We start from the raw sequence: 17,628 nt of genomic DNA on the forward strand, positions 1-17,628 counted from the left end.
TAAGAAAATTCTGGAAAATCATACGAAAAAAATATGAAAAAAAAATATATACATATATAAAAGAAAGTGACGTTAGTTACTACGCTTATAACTGGAGAACGCCTGGACCGATTTCGGTGATTACCACCAATTCGGACAAGTCTCCGCCCAAACAAGGAGAATACCTAAGAAAATTCTGGAAAATTTTCCGAAAAATTTCTATGAAGAAAATAAATCTATGTATATAAATAAAAATGAATCGCCAAAATGTATGTACGCTCATAACTTTCATACGACTGAACCAAATTTGATGATTCTTTTTTTATAATGTTCGTTGAGGTTCAGGGATGGTTTCTGCGGAGAAAAAAAATTCGAATAATTGCCGGAAAACCCCTGAAAACAGCCCTTTTCTTTTTCTCATACAAACGAATGAATGTTTGTTCGCTAGTAACGCTAAGAGAACGGCTGAACCAATATTGATGAAATTTTAAGAGGTTGTTCGTCGTGGATCGGAAAAGGTTTAGAAATAAAGAACCTGTATGTCTTTCATGAGGGAAAGTCGGAAAATTGAACAATTCCAAAAAGTTAATTTTTTCCATATAAATGTTTTTATTCAATTTTTTTGTTTTGTTTTTCAATTATTTAAATCTTTCAAATTTGGCGTTTGCTTCAAAAATTTTTGAAAATCATTTCGTGAAAATGTTATGTGTTTTTCACACAAAGTGATCAATTACAGATTGAAATTTGTCACGATGCCATGAAGAGGTCGCGCTTATATCGGTCGGCGTTCTTTTTGGCATCAACATACATTAGCAGCCCAAGCCACATGAACGAGTACTCCTAGGATGCGATGATATACGTGCGGTATTATGGGTCGCGATCAATCAGAAAGCGATCGTCACGATGTCACATCAAGACTTTTCAAGTAACAGCTGCGATGGACTTTATCTTGAAGCAACGCATATATGGTGCTGTTAGATGCTAGATGTACTCTGTTGTGTGGCAAAAGAGAGGTTTGCCGCACGCACACATTCTTCTTGGGATGGTGGAAGGTGGTTACACCAGATCAAATTGATGAAATCATTCAATAATGCGGCAATTCCTGATGCAAAGAAAGATCCAGTGTTATACGAAGTGATGAAAACCAATATGGTTCATGGACCTTGCGGACACCACAACCCCACTTCGGTTTGAATGTCTGTCAATAAATGCACGAAACAGTATCCACGTACTTTTCTTTCGGAAACACAAACTAGAAATGATGGATATCCACTCTATCGGCGTTGCTCACCAGACGATAATAGGAGAACATTTAGCATTCAATTTAGAGGCGTGAGTATCGAAGTTGACAACACATGGATCGTACCAAATTCGCCACTGTTGTCTGATTCACATTCAAAATTCATGCCAATGTTGAGTATTGCAGTTTGGTGTAATCGATAAAATACGTTTGTAAGTACGTCACCAAAGGAAGCAACATGGCGATTATTGGTCTTGAACGATACGGTCGATACGTGAACTGCAATAAAGCGCTTTGTGGGATATTTACTTTTGCAATTCATGAACGTTTTCCGACTTTTGTGCGTCTCGCAGTTAATTTGGAGAATGGCCAAAGACTGTATTTCATCCCAGAGAATACAGTATAGCCAGTGGAAATATCGCCAGCAACAAAATTAACATTGACGAGTTTTTTCTCAACTTTCGTCAGTGATGCGTTTGTGAGAACATTGCTCTATTCGAAAATACCTTGATATTGAACATGGAATGCATCGTCGGATAGTTACGCAGCAATCTAGGCCAACCAGTAGATTGACATCCAGGTGTCTAATGCATTAGGACGAATTTACACAATCCGCCCGAAAAACGACGATTGTTTCTACCTTCGGTTGCTATTGATTAATGTACGCGGTTCAACTATATTTGAGTCATTGCTTACTGTGAATGGTTCGATGTGTGCAAGTTTTGGAGAAGTAAGCCAGCAATTACAAATGCTGGAACACGTTGATCACTGGAATGAAAATGAAGTTCGCATACTTTTCGATATAAACCTCGATATTGTCAAAATCATTTTACATCGTCTTCGCTAAAAATTGAAATTGGTTCAATTTCGGTTGATACCTCCGGTGGTTCGATATCAATTCCATCTTCCCTTTATCAATTCACGAAAGATGAACTCATCACAAATGTTCGGACATCGGCCAAATTATCGTAACTACGATTCCTTAAGTGCACGCGCAATGCTAGCTGCCAAAAATACCGATGTTGTTGACTTCAACTGGAAGATTCAAAGTCAAATTCCGGGAGACTTGCGCTCATACAAATCGATCGATCGTCTTGACTATGAAGACGACGCCGTGAATTATCCAGCGGTATTCTTAAATTCTTTGGACAGGCTTGGTATGCCACCGCATCATTTGCGACTCAAAGTAGGATCCGTCGTTATTATGTTTCCCAATCTTCATGCGCCGAAACTGTGTAATGGAACCCGACTGATTGTGACGCACCTATCGAGTACAAAGGGACAGAATGCTCGATCCTACGAATTCCTTTGAGTTCTAACGATTTGCCATTTCAGTTCAAACGTATTTCGTTTCCAGTGAAAATTGAATTTGAGATGACAGTCAACAGGACCTAAAGATAGTCGCATAGTGTTAGGCATAATTTTGGAAATGCTATGTTTTTCACATGGCTGTAGCGTGCTCACGAGTTGGAAAACCATCTTTTCTGTACACCGGAACAGAAACCGAAAAATGTTGTTTATAAAGCTGCGTTACATTGAAAAAAAAAATGAAATGATAAATTTAACTTTCTTTTCATTTCAAACTACATAATTTCACGCAGGACAGCGGCTGCGGGGTCAGCTAGTATTATATAAACATCATGCTAAATTGATTATTGGAGGATGGAGTCATGTGTAGAAGTTCACGCAAGTGAGGAAAGTTCTCTGATCGCCATTCACTTGGGAGTGGCCAGAAACGATTCTTTTACATATGACTCAAGCAGCTCACGACTTCCGGTCTTTGACCAAGTATCCTCTGGGCAGCCTAAGAACATCCGTTTGAAGACGAGCTAAAGTGAGAAGGCGAAACATCTCCTGCATAGGGTTGTGCGCTGGGTTTGGGACCCGCCACGTAAAAAACACCCCAAATGAAAAGGAAAAAACAGTCTCGGATGAGAGACCCCTCTTTTGATGACGACCATGGCAAACGAATTAAGGACTATGATTTGAGGGCATGCACCTGGAATGTCCGGTCCCTTAATTGGGAAGGTGCCGCTGCCCAGCTGGTAGATGTCCTCGTAAAGATAAAGGCTGACATCACCGCCGTCCAAGAAATGCGATGGACGGGACAAGGACAGAGACGAGTAGGTCCTTGTGACACTTACTACAGTGGCCATATAAAGGAGCGCAAGTTTGGTGTTGGATTCGTGGTGAGAGAGAGACTCCGTCGCCGAGTACTATCATTCACTCTGGAGAATGAACGTCTAGCCACAATCCGCATCAAAGCGAGGTTCTTCAACATATCGCTGATTTGCGCCCACGCCCCGACGGAAGAGAAGGACCATGTGACCAAAGATGCTTTTCATGAGTGCTTGGAGCGCACTTATGAGAGATGCCCCCGCCACGATGTCAAAATCGTGCTTGGCGACTTCAACGCCAGGGTGGGCAAAGAAGGTATCTTTGGTACTACGGTCGGTAAATTCAGCCTCCACGAGGAAACATCCCCAAATGGGTTGAGGCTGATCGACTTCGCCGGGGACCGAAATATGGTTATCTGTAGTACTACATTCCAGCATAAGAAGATACATCAAGCTACCTGGCTGTCTCCGGATCGAAAAACCACCAACCCGATCGATCATGTTGTGATAGACGGAAGACACGTCTCCAGTGTTTTAGATGTGCGTGCGCTCCGAGGTCCTAACATCGACTCGGACCACTATATTGTTGCAGCCAAAATTCGCACCCGCCTCTGTGCAGCAAAAAACGCACGCCAACAAACACAAGAAAGGTTCGAAGTCGAGAAGCTGCAATCACTACACACAGCCGAAAGATTTTCCACTCGGATTGCACTCCTGCTCTCTGAGAGCATTCGTCAACAACTCGGTATAAGGGAACTGTGGGACGGCATTTCAAACTCCTTACGTACAGCTGCAACCGAAACCATTGGTTTTCGGAAAGTGCAAAAGAACAGTTGGAACGACGAGGAGTGCCGTGTCGCAGCGGAGAGAAAACAGGCTGCCTACCTCTCAACGTTACGATCGACCACAACACGTGCGGGATGGGATAGATACAGAGAGTTGAAGAGGGAAGCGAGGCGCATTTGCAGACAGAAGAAGAAAGAGGCCGAAATGCATGAGTACGAACAGCTTGATAAGCTGGCCGACAAGGGTAATGCTCGAAACTTCTACGAAAAAATGCGGCGGCTTAGAGAAGGTTTCTAGACCGGAGCATACTCCTGTAGAACCCCTAAAGGTGATCTAGCCACCGATGCCCAGAGCATACTTAGATTATGGAGGGAACACTTCTCCAGCCTGCTGAATGGCAGTGAACTCATAACACCAGGAGAAGGCGAACCCGATTCCCCAATCGATGACGATGGAGCAGACGTTCCATTACCCGGCCATGAAGAAGTTCGAATAGCAGTTGCCCGCCTGAAGAACAACAAAGCGGCAGGGGCCGACGGATTGCCGGCCGAGCTATTCAAACACGGCGGCGAAGAACTGATAAGGAGCATGCATCAGCTTCTTTGCAAAATATGGTCGGATGAAAGCATGCCCAACGATTGGAATTTAAGTGTGCTATGCCCAATCCATAAAAAGGGATACCCCAAAATCTGCCGAAACTACCGTGGGATAAGCCTTCTCAGCATCGCGTACAAGGTTCTATCGAGCGTATTGTGTGAAAGATTAAAGCCCACCGTCAACAAACTGATTGGACCTTATCAGTGTGGCTTCAGACCTGGTAAATCAACAACCGACCGGATATTCACCATGCGCCAAATCTTGGAAAAGACCCGTGAAAGGAGAATCGACGCTCACCACCTATTCGTCGATTTCAAAGCTGCTTTCGACAGCACGAAAAGGAGCTGTCTTTATGCCGCCATGTCTGAATTTGGTATCCCCGCAAAACTAATACGGCTATGTAAACTAACGTTGAGCAACACGAAAAGCTCCGTCAGGATCGGGAAGGACCTCTCCGAGCCGTTCGATACCAAACGAGGTTTCAGATAAGGCGACTCCCTATCGTGCGACTTTTTCAATCTGCTGCTGGAGAAAATTATTAGAGCTGCAGAACTTAATCGAGCAGGTACAATATTTTATAAAAGTGTACAGCTGCTGGCGTATGCCGATGATATTGATATCATCGGTCTCAGCACCCGCGCCGTTACTTCTGCTTTCTCCAGACTGAACAAGGAAGCAACGCAAGTGGGTCTGGCAGTGAACGAGGGCAAGACGAAATATCTCCTGTCATCAAACAATCAGTCGTCGCACTCGCGACTTGGCTCTCACGTCACTGTTGACAGTCATAACTTTGAAGTTGTAGATAATTTCGTCTATCTTGGAACCAGCGTAAACACCACCAACAATGTCAGCCTGGAAATCCAACGCAGGATTACTCTTGCCAACAGGTGCTACTTCGGACTAAGTAGGCAATTGAAAAGTAAAGTCCTCTCTCGACGAACAAAAACCAAACTCTATAAGTCGCTCATAATTCCCGTCCTGCTATATGGTGCAGAGGCTTGGGCGATGACAACAACCGATGAGTCGACGTTGCGAGTTTTCGAGAGAAAAGTTCTGCGAAAGATTTATGGTCCTTTGCGCGTTGGCCACAGCGAATATCGCATTCGATGGAACGATGAGCTGTTCGAGATATACGACGGCATTGACATAGTTCAGCGAATTGAAAGACAGCGGCTACGCTGGCTGTCATGTTGTCCGGATGGATGAAAACACTCCAGCTTTGAAAGTATTCGACGCAGTACCCGCCACGGGAAGCAGAGGAAGAGGAAGACCTCCACTCCTGTGGAAGGACCAAGTGGAGAAGGACCTGGCCTCGCTTGGAATATCCAATTGGTGCCACGTAGCGAAGAGAAGAAACGACTGGCGCGCTGTTGTTGACTCGGCTGTAATCGCGTAAGCGGTGTCTACGCCAGTTAAGAAGAAGAAGAAATTGATTATTCATATTTATATGTTTCTTTGGCATACTTCCTTTCCAAAAATATATTTGTCGAATATGTAGATTTATAGCGGGATTCTGTAACCAGTCTCTAGTCTCTATTTGAGTCATTTTGAGGCAAAATTTCAATCTGAGACTAGTTACTATTCACTAAACAGTCTCTAGTGTTAGTCTCAAAATATTGAGACCTGGTAGTTAGCAAGTCACAAAACTAAAAAGAGCTCTTGTCTGCCATTTTGAATATACTGAATAGAGATCATCATAGAAATTAATCGATTGTCGTTTCTTTAAATTTTGTAAGCAACTCAAACACGAAAAGATGAAAAATATATCAAAAAATCAAAGTCAACATATATTTTTATTTTTATTGATAATTATGTTTTTTGACTATGTTATAGAAAATTTAATATTTGTTATCCACATATTTATTTTCATTCAAGTGTAAAAACATCTCTCAATAATGAAATGTAATAGATTTTGTGACTGTCACTTACAGAATCGCAATATCGTCTCAAGTCTCAAAAATTGTCTCTAACTTTAAATCTCAAATTTAGAGACTTGAGACTGTCTCAAGTTACAGAATCGCACGGTTATACTTGTTTCATCTTTTACGTAATCGTTTGCGATCCTCATAAACGTTTTTAACGATCCAACACCTCAAACATGCGCTACATCAGCCCGATCATATATACGCGACGCCATTATGACAATTATTATTTTATGATATCATATGGCCTTAAAATAACATTGCCAATCGCAAAGGCAATATATTTGACGTATAGTTTGCGATGTCTATTGCTTGAGAAGATGCCGCGTAGCTTAAATACAATTGCTTCAGCTCAGTGGGAGACGCAACGATGAGTGGTGAACAAACGATTTATACAAGCTGTCAAATTCGGGTGGGTAAACTCAACTGCAACGGAGACGCTAAGCCCAGCGGCGTTGATAATCATGTTTTTTGACTATGTTATAGCAAATTTAATATTTGTTATCGACATATTTATTAACATTCAAGTGTAAAAACATCTCTGAATAATGAAATGTAGTAGATTTTGAGACCGTCATTTAGACAATGGCAAAATCGTCTCAAGTCTCAAAAATTGTCTCTAACTTAAAATCTCAAATTTAGAGAGTTGAGACTGTATCACAATACAGAATCACCATTCATAACCCAACCCTGTTCTTACTGCCGTTGGAGATTATAATGTAATTATAATGTGTATATAATTCAGACTCGTGGCCAAATGTTTTAGGAAGTCTACTGCTAGGTGAATTGAGATGTAAGTATTTTTTAAAAACAACTTCCAAATGAAACGCAATTCTTTCATTAAATTGTGTATTATGTTGAAAGGCTTGGAGAAGAAAAACACTAACTACCGGAAAAACGCATTGCTATTGCTTTATATGCTCTTGGCTCTTCTGCAGAATACCGAACATTTGGAAAAACGTTGGGAATTGGTAAAACTGTCTGCTCCATTCTAATCGATTTCTGTCATGAAGTCTGGCGATGTTTGGGGACTTTGTAACGAAATTCAATTGCGCGAGTATTTAATTGGTTTTGAGTCATTGGGTTTCTCTCAAGTGTTAGGAGGGGTAAATTTAAGAATAGCATCCCCCGATTTCGGGGCTAAAATGGGTATGTATGAATAGAGGAGGTCTTCCACATTAAGAAAATACATATGTACATATATGTATATGTATTTAGTTGTCGCTGATTTATGGTTTTTTGAGATATTTGCATTTAAAATTTAAAAATTCTACTTTTTTAAATGCGTGTTTCTCCCATTTATAATGAATTTTATAGTTATATTTTTAACTTTTATATCCAACTAGCTGACCCCGCAGTCGTTGTTCTGCATGAAATTATGTATTTTGATATGAAAAGAAAGTTAAATTTATCATTTCATATTTTTTTTTCAATGTAACGCAGCTTTATAAACAACGTTTTTTGGTTTCTGTTCCGGTGAGCACGCCACGGCCGTGTGAAAAACATAGCATTTCCTTATTTATGCCGGAATACGTTTGAACTGAATCAAGCGTTCTCCTCCTTGTATTCGGCGCATGAAGATTGCAGAACATAATAACGGCGGATCCTACTTTGAGACGCAAATGATGCGGTATGCCAGTCCAAAGAATTTAGAAATACCACTGGATAATTCACGGCGTCGTCTTCATTGTCAACACGATCGATCGATTTGTATGAGCGCAAGTCTCCCGGAATTTGACTTTGAATCGTCCAGTTTAAGTCAACAACATCGGTATTTTTGGCAGCTAACATTGCGCGTGCACTTAAGGAATCGTAGTTACGATAATTTAGCCAATGTCCGAACATTTGTGATGAATTCATCTTTCGTGAATTGATATCGAACCACCGGAAGTATCAACCGAAATTGTACCATTTCCAATTTTTAGCGAAGACGATGTCAAATGTCTTTGGCAATGTCGATGTTTATATCGAAAAGTATGCGAACTTCATTTTCATTCCAGTGATTAACGTGTTCCAGCAAATGTAATTGCTGGCTTACTTCTCCAAAACTTGCACACATCGAACCATTCACAGTAAGCAATACTCAAATATAGTTGAACCGCGTACATTAATCAATAGCAACCGAAGGTAGAAACAATCGTCGTTTTTCGGGTGGATTGTGTAAATTCGTCCTAATGCATTAGACACCTGGTTGTCAATCTACTGGTTGGCGTTGCTTTCTGCGTAACTATTTCTTCGACGATGCATTCCATGTATAAGGTATTTCCGAATAGAGCAATGTTCTCACAAACGGATCACTGACGAAAGTTGAGAAAAAACTCGACAAAGTTAATTTTGTTGTTGGCGATGTTTCCACTGGCTATACTGTATTCTCTGGGTTGAAATACACTTTGTGGCCTTTCTCCAAATTAACTGCGAGACGCACAACAGTCGAAAAACGTTCATGAATTGCAAAAGTAAATATCCCACAAAGCGCTTTATTGCAGTTCACGTATCGACCGTATCATTCAAGACCAATAATCGCCATGTTGCTTCCTTTGGTGACGTACTTACAAACGTATTTTATCGAATTCACCAAACTGCAATACTAAACGCTGATATGAGTTTTGAATATGAATTAGACAATAATGGTGAATATAGTGCGATCCATGTGTTGTCAACTTCGATATTCACTCTTTTAAGTTGAATGCTGAATGTTCTGTTATCTGGTGAGCGACGCCGATAGAGTTGGTATCCATCATTTCCAGTTTGTGTTTCCGAAAGAAAAGCACGTGGTTAGTGTTTCGTGCATTTATTGTCAGACATACATACAAACCGAAAAGGGATTGTAGTGTCCGCAAGGTCCATGAACCATATTGGTTTTCACCACTTCATATAATACTGGATCTTTCTCTACATCAGGAATTTCCGGAGAAATGATTTCATCAATTTGATCTGGTGTAACCATCATCCACCATCCAAAGAAGAATGTGTGCGTGCCGAAAACCTCTATTTTGCCACTCAACAGAGTACATCTAGCATCTAACAGTACCACATATATGTTGCTTCAAGATAAAGTCAATCAAACATCGCAAATGTTGTTTGAAAAGTCGTGCTGTGATGATCGCTTGCTGATTGACCGCGACCCATAATTCCGCACGTATGTCACCGCATCCTGGGAGTACTTCTTGCCTTGCTTTGCCTTGGGCTGCCATACGTTGATGGCAAAACGAACGCCGACCGATATTAGGGCGACCTCTTCGTGGCTTCGTAACAAATTTGAATCTGCAATTGACCTCTTTGTTCCACACACGTAAAGTTTTCTCTGAATGATTTTCAATAATTTTTCTTTTGAATAGCCGGAATAAAAAAGCAAGTGACCAAAATTAAATTATTCAAATAATTTACAAATCAAAATATTGAAAAACAAAACGAACAAAAATTGAAAAAAAAAAATGTATGGAAAAAAGTTACTATTTGGAATTATCCAATTTTATCGAGTTTTCATTGTTTTTAAAATGTATTCTGCTATTCGGGGTGGACACTAATCCAACGAATTAATAACCATGAAAATTGGTTAAGCAGATCTCGAGTTATAAGTGTTCGAACAAACCCGTCTTTGTTTTATATATATAGATAGTGCAAAAATAACTGTTATTCAACATTTAACTTTGTTCATTTTTTTATTTTACAGAAGAACCAAAAGAAATAAAGAAAACAAATAAAACCCATTGAGAGTAAATATATAATACATTAGTTTTCCGCATAGAATACCTTTCTTCGCCTTCGGCTAAATCGGAGAAACACGCATTTTAAATATTTGATTTTTTGAACTTTAAATGCAAATATCTCAAAAACCATAAGTCAACTATATGCGTATATATTCTTGATCTGGATCTCCTCTATCCATACATACTCTTTTTAACCCCGAAAGCGGGGGATGCTATTCTAAATAGCAGCCGTTAAGAGCTATACGTAATAAATTAAATTTTTTACATTGGAGTTTTTATATATCTTTAAGTTTTAGATGGTTGTCATATAGAAGTTCGCCCAGCTGCAGAAGATGCTGTTGACTACTACAATTACAAAGGCTGGTATTCCACAGTTCTTTTGGCTTTAGTAAATGCAAGGAAAGTTTTTTCGTGAAGGTCGTTTAAACATCTAACCCATTTCATTAATGTTATAGATGTTACTTTATGTACAGCAACGTTGGTAGTCCAGGCCGTTGTAATGACTCTACAATATTTGAGTTCATCTTTAAAAAGCGAGATATCTATACTTAAAGACATGAGTAGACCAATATCGTCAGTTAATATTGCAGTCGTTTTGTTGGGCGACTCTGCGTTCACATTTGATATATATATATATTTTTTTTTTTTGATAAAAAAAATTCAACTATGTACTCTTGAAATGCCGAAGAGTGGTCAGTTAAAGAGAAGGTTTAGACGGGTTGGAAAAGGCTTGGATAACCATACCGCCAACACGAGAATTGTCATCAAAGCGTGCTGCGTTTTGCACAACTTTTTAAATTAGGAAAATGATGAAATTAATGAAACGTGGATTGCTGCACAACAAATCGAAAACGAATCTCGAGAGTTGCCAGAAAACGTCTCTAACATTTGTGGAAATGTTAACTCAAGAGTAGAGGAAATAAGACAAGCGTTCGTTTCGTATTTCGGTGAGTTATTATATTCTCTACAAGCAACCGATCCATACTTACATATCTCATAATTCAATTCCAGTACAAAAAAAAAACAAATATTTCTATATTTTATGCTTTCGGCCGCGCTCAAAAAAAAAAAAATAACCCAACACCGGGGTGTTCATAGTTCCTTTGTGTCGAACTACTTTCTGTTGTATAATAACATTTTTCTATATTTTTTAAATAATATATGTTATATAATCCATATAAATATATGAAACAATAGTTCATTTTGAATCACTTATATCGCTAAATATGACACAAAGTATGGCAACACTGCTATTTGTCATAAATGTGAACACACAATTCTCTTGAAAGTTTGACTGTGCAAAATAGTTTTTAAAATATATTTATTTTCTTAAAAAATACACAATTAGTGTAAATTTCTGATATATTTGAATGTGTACAGTGTAATTAAAAATATATTAATTGAAAAATGGGAAAAGTGGGTTGAATATAGTGAAATAGCATGCATTGTTTTTTTTTAAATTTTTGAAATTTAAACAGAAATATCTAGAAAACTATGAGTCTGAGGAGGCCCTCCTCAGGAGGGTATATGTGTATACATTTTTTAATCCTGAGGACCTCCTCTATCAATCCGTATCCGTTATATTGCCATATATTTCCATATTCATATATTACATATTTATATTAATTTTCCATTTTCGAATTCATTTATTTCTATATGCATATCTTAAAACTACAACTTAAAAAAAAATTTTAAATCTATTTTTGCCGACGAAGGAAGTCGATGGATGTATGTTTCTAGGAGAGAAAGACGCTTTTCATCGGCTTCCTTTATCGCCTCAGTCGCTTTTACAAAGTTATCCCTCATTTCCTCCATTATAGTTATTGCCGATTTCTTCATCCTTACAGGATCGCTTGACGATGGCCGAGCGCAACCACGCGACGTAGAAGGACCATCGCCTGTGCTTGAGAGCGGCGACTCTCCTTCCGTATCAGCCTCCACGTAAATTGGTTCCATGTCAACTGAAAATAGAAGAAACAAATAAAAGTGTAAAGAAACATTTCATAAACGTCTTAATGTGTTCAGCACTTGACTCTTTGACAAAACGCCAGTTTCGGCCATTGGTTGATCTTGACAACGGAGATGCGAAAGATGCGTGCGACTATTTGGCTGCCATATTGACTTGTGACGCTGCTGATGCTATGTCAAACGATTGTTGTTTTTGTAAAGCAATTGTTGCGTCAAGCGACATATCTGTATCTAAAACAAAAATAATAAATGAATAATAAAATAAAAATAATGAAATGAATTGTAAAATATTGAATTGTTATAAATTAAATTAAGAAAATCCATTATAAAATACTTACCCTAACAATGTTAAATATACTCACCTTAATCTATTACCATAATCTGTTATAATATTGAACGAAAAGTTGAAGATTATTATACTTACCCCTTATTAATACATATTTATTTTACCACTAGTTTAAGCCGTTAGTTTTAAGATTTAGGCTCTGCAATTAGATTAAGAAATAAAGAACTTCTATTGTAATTGAACGATCGAACCGAACGCGCGCCTTTTCGTTGCCGGAACAGTTTATAAATCTTTCGCGACAGGTAATTGGAGTGAGTTAAAATTGCGCATCCCTAACTATTATATTTATCGTGTTTCAAAAACGCTTGAAACTTTTCATGGCGCCCGAGCAGGGACAAGTGCGTAATTAAAAAGTTAACACTAAAATACATCTACTAAATTTCAAACCAATTACCTGTCTTTTATTTCTTTCGGATCTAGGTTTTCGTTGTTCGGCTTTCGGCGAAGTAAAAGTGGTGACCAAATATAAAAAATATATATAACACTCGTGTTATAACACTGTGTTAACACACCAACAGAGAGTTCCAAAAAAGTTCTACCAAAGCGTTTGAACTGTTTCGTGACAAAAGTGCCGGTCTAACGCTAATGTAAAAAAAAACGCTAAAACCGCAATTGCCACTAAGTGTGCGTTGTGTCAAAAGTGCCGTGTCCAGTGCCGCAATAGAGGAAAACATAACGTAACGTTTTCATCTCCAGTACTGCTACATTTCCACCAACGTCTACGTCACCACCAACATTGCCGCTGCGTCAACGCCATCATCGCCGCTGCTACGCCGCGTCAACGCTACCATCAATTCGCTGCTGCCATCGTCGCCGCTGCCATCAACCCGCCGCTGCCATCAAGCCGCTGCCGTCGTGGGAATGTGCTGCCGCTGCATTCTGTGCAAAAGGGAAGTGAGCGCCGGCAAACAGCCGACGCACCAGGTAACGAGTGCGGATTATTGAAAGTGGTGCAAACAAACGAAAATTCGAATAAACAACAAAGTGCACACTTTCAGTTTTTGGCTCTCCCTTTTGTTTCACTGTCTTGACATATATACATATATAACAATATATACATACAGATATTATGTACTATAAAATTAATATACATATTTGAACCCCACGTATGTTTATATCTAAATGTATAAATTTAAAGTGAATCAAGGGATTTTGGGATTTTGCGGTAGCCCTTTATTTTAAAATAAAGGTGAAAAATTCTTATTTCAAGATAGAATTATTATATGTTTTTTCGCAGTTTTTTCGAACCGCGTTTGCAATTATCGGTCGTTTTTTCGCAATTTTTGTCGATTTTCGTTCGGACATTTTCCACTTAAATTACTTTTTTGTGCTATTGCTCATTTTGCGCATTTATCGGTTTGGCTTTCGTATACTTGAGAATCGATATTATTTTTTTTCTCGTTTTCGTAACCGATTCCAAATATATTTGTTGCCAACTTTTATTGCTATTGGTTTGGCTTTCGTATATTTGGGAATCGACATACATACATATATTTTTTCGTTTTCGCTATATCGATTCTTAGTATATCTGTTGCCAACCGTTATAGTCTTTTTTCGGAAATTTAATTTAAACAAGCAAAATGAGCAAGCCAAAGCCGATTCTCGCAAACCTGTCTCCAAGTAAGGAGTTGACGGACTTAAAATCGTTAAGACGTCAAAGAACGGTTGCGAAAAGTAGTATTTTGCGCATTAAAACGGGCTTTCTCGAGAAGACTATGTCTTTAGATCCAATAGAATTGGAATGTCGCTTAGATATATTAAATTCACATAGTGAAAAATTAATGAAATGCCAATCAAAGATTGAAGAAATTGATGAGGACGACATGGCCTGAGGGGAGTTAGAGGACATAATCGTTGAAACGAAGTCCATAATTAAGTCAATTTTAGCGAAAAATAAAACTTCACTTGCCGAAACATCTTTTGTAGCTTCTCACAGCTCAAGACTCCCTAAAATGAATTTGCCGAAATTCAAGGGAGAATATTCAGAATTCAAAAATTTTATGAGTTTGTTCGAGAGCTTGGTTCATAATGATCCAAATATCCCAGATATTGAAAAATTTAACCATTTGGTTAATTGTCTATCTGGAGAGGCTTTCGGAACAGTTAAAGCGTTTCAGATGTCGGATGAAAATTACCCGAAAGCGTTGGCAAGTCTCAAAAATGTTTATGATAATAAATGTTTGATATTTTTCAATACAATATCTAAACTTTTTGAGCTGCCAACAATCCCAAAGCCTTCTGCGCCTTCCCTGCGTTCAATGATTGACGAAGTGTCAGCGGTATACGATTCATTGCTAACGCAGGGCGATGAAAAACAAATAACGAACGCAATAATCATACACATTGTAATGACAGAGGTTGACCCTGCCACCCGATCCAAATGGGAAGAAGCCCTGGACTATGACAAACTGCCACTGTGGAAGGACTGTGAAGTTACCCTAAATCGAAGATACCAGCAGCTGTCAGCGGAAGGAGCATCACACTCTAGGACGAAGCCCATACCTACAAGCAATGCGCATCATGGGAAACAACAACATATGGACAGGACCAAATCGGCGCTGGTTGCTGCAAATACGAGGCAGCCTTTTTGCCAACAGTGCAAATCGAGGGATCACCATTTGACTGCCTGCCCCACCTTCAAGGCGCTTCCGGTGCAGCAGAGGTTCGAGTTCGTGAAATCGGTGCCCTTATGCATAAATTGTTTGCGTAAGGGTCACACGGTTTCCAAATGCAGAGCGGATCGTTGCCGCATATGCAATCGATCCCATCACTCGCTGTTGCACCAGTATCCAGTGTCCTTCCCTGCTGTACCTCATCCGCAACCATCAACCACACATGCCATGCATACAGCCAGTATTCCGGATCGGGTCATGTTGGCAACAGCAGTAATTCTAGTGAGGACCAGCTGCGGAGATTACCTGCCTGCGAGAGCCTTGCTGGACTCAGGCTCCCAGATCAACTTTATGACGGAGGACTTGGCACAAAAGTTGCGGATTCGACGTCAGCACAAAACATGTAATAGGAATTGGCAATTCCAATACAAAAGTGGGGGCAAAATTAAGCGCGTTTGTTAAGTCGCGGGTAAATAATTACGAATTTTCGGCGGAATTCTGGATAATGCGAAGTATTTCGGCAAATCATCCAGACCATAATATCAATACTAATGGCTGGAAAATTCCGCACAATATTGAATTGGCGGATCCAGAATTCCACAAATGTAAACAAGTTGAGATCTTATTGGGTGCAGAAATATTTTTCGATCTGTTAGCTGTTGATCAAATTAAAAATGGTCCTAACCAACCAACTCTTCAGAAAACCCTTTTAGGATGGATTGTATCTGGCAAATACGCCAGTAATATAAGTTCTTCTCCCAAATTACATAGCACATTATGCCAAGCTGAAGAAGTCTTTACGTCAATAGATTCAGTAGTCCAAAAATTTTGGGCTCTAGAAGAATTACCTTCAGAATCAAATGGCATCAAATTCACACCAGAGCAACAAGAGTGTGAAAATTTTTTCGTAAATACAACTCAAGTATTGCCTTTAGGACGTTTTCAAGTCAGAATGCCTTTTAACGCTGACCGTAAGTTACTCGGTCATTCATATGAAACCGCAGTTCGGCGGTTTCAGGCCCTGGAGAGAAGGACATTAAAAGATCCAGAACTTCGCAAAGTGTATCTGGACTTTATGAATGAATATAGAGCATTGGGTCACATGAGCCCAACGAACAATAAGATGCCGAGTGAGCCACACTACTTCATTCCGCATCAATGCGTTTTAAGGCCCGAGAGCACAATAACCAAATTACGTGTTGTATTTGATGCCTCGAGTCGATCTTCAACTCAAATAGCGTTGTATGAACTGTTGATGGTAGGTCCAACTATCCAAGAAGAGTTATACTCAACTCTTCTTCGCTTTCGTTTACACAAGTACGCTTTAACGGCAGACATTACTAAAATGTACCGTCAAATAATGGTGCACGAAAAAGACAGAAATTGTCAGCTTATTGTGTGGAGAGAGCATCCTTCTGAGCAAATTCAAATTTTTCGTCTTAACACCGTAACATACGGCACTGCGCCTGCTCCATTTCTCGCAACACGGTGTTTGCAAATGTTAAATGATGCCAATACAATGAAATACCCACTCGGTTCATTGGCCATCAAAAGGGGCTTTTATGTTGATGATTTATTAACAGGGTCCGAAAATTTTGAGTCTCTAGATCTTTTGAGAAGTGAGGTAATTAAAATATTAAACTCGGCAGGATTCACCTTAACGAAGTGGTTTTCGAACCACCCTAAATTTTTCGATAGTGATTGCATTGAAAAGTCATTAAGCTTCAATGACATAAGTTCCACTAAAACGTTAGGAATTCATTGGTTGCCGAAAGAGGATTTGTTTCGATTTATTTTAGATGACAATTTTAATGATGTGCGAGCCACTAAACGAAACATATTGTCAGTTTCTGCTTATTGCAAGAGCTTTGGATCCAAAAACTAGATTGGGATGAGTCGATTCCATTGCGCCTTGACACTAGCTGGCAGAACTTTAAAGCCAACCTAATGCAGCTCTCGTCGATAAGCATTCCTCGTTACGTAAACGTTGAGTCGAGTGCCATCTGCCAAATACATGGCTTCTCCGACGCCTCAATAAGGGCATACGGATGCTGCATATATATACGAAGCCAATCTGCTAGTGGTATTAAATGCATGCTGCTTACTGCAAAGTCTAGAGTGGCTCAGCTGAAGACCAAATCTCTTCCGCGTCTTGAGCTCTCGGCAGCACATCTTCTTTCGAAATTATGGTCCAGAGTAGCGCCTATGTTGAGTTGACATTTCGAAAATATTACATTTTGAACAGACTCTGAAATCGTTTTACATTGGATTAAAACACATTCATCTACACTACAAACCTTCGTCGCAAACAGAGTGTCTGAAATCCAAGAGTTGACTGGCAAAGTACATTG

At 39.4% G+C, this 17,628-nt stretch overlaps 1 protein-coding gene across 1 annotated transcript in view; it reads left to right on the forward strand.

The window, feature by feature from the left end:
- Positions 1-1,740: 1,740 nt before the first annotated feature.
- Positions 1,741-17,628, forward strand: part of LOC125779322 (craniofacial development protein 2-like) — a 158,790-nt gene continuing 142,902 nt past the window's right edge. Inside the window, exon 1 of the mRNA XM_049460601.1 lies at positions 1,741-5,606. Coding sequence (XP_049316558.1) covers positions 3,127-4,419 — 1,293 coding nt within the window. The 5' untranslated portion in view covers positions 1,741-3,126 and the 3' untranslated portion in view covers positions 4,420-5,606. The remainder of the gene's footprint in view (positions 5,607-17,628) is intronic.

The sequence above is a fragment of the Bactrocera dorsalis genome, chromosome 6 (assembly GCF_023373825.1).
Source record: "Bactrocera dorsalis isolate Fly_Bdor chromosome 6, ASM2337382v1, whole genome shotgun sequence".
Taxonomy (NCBI): domain Eukaryota; kingdom Metazoa; phylum Arthropoda; class Insecta; order Diptera; family Tephritidae; genus Bactrocera; species Bactrocera dorsalis.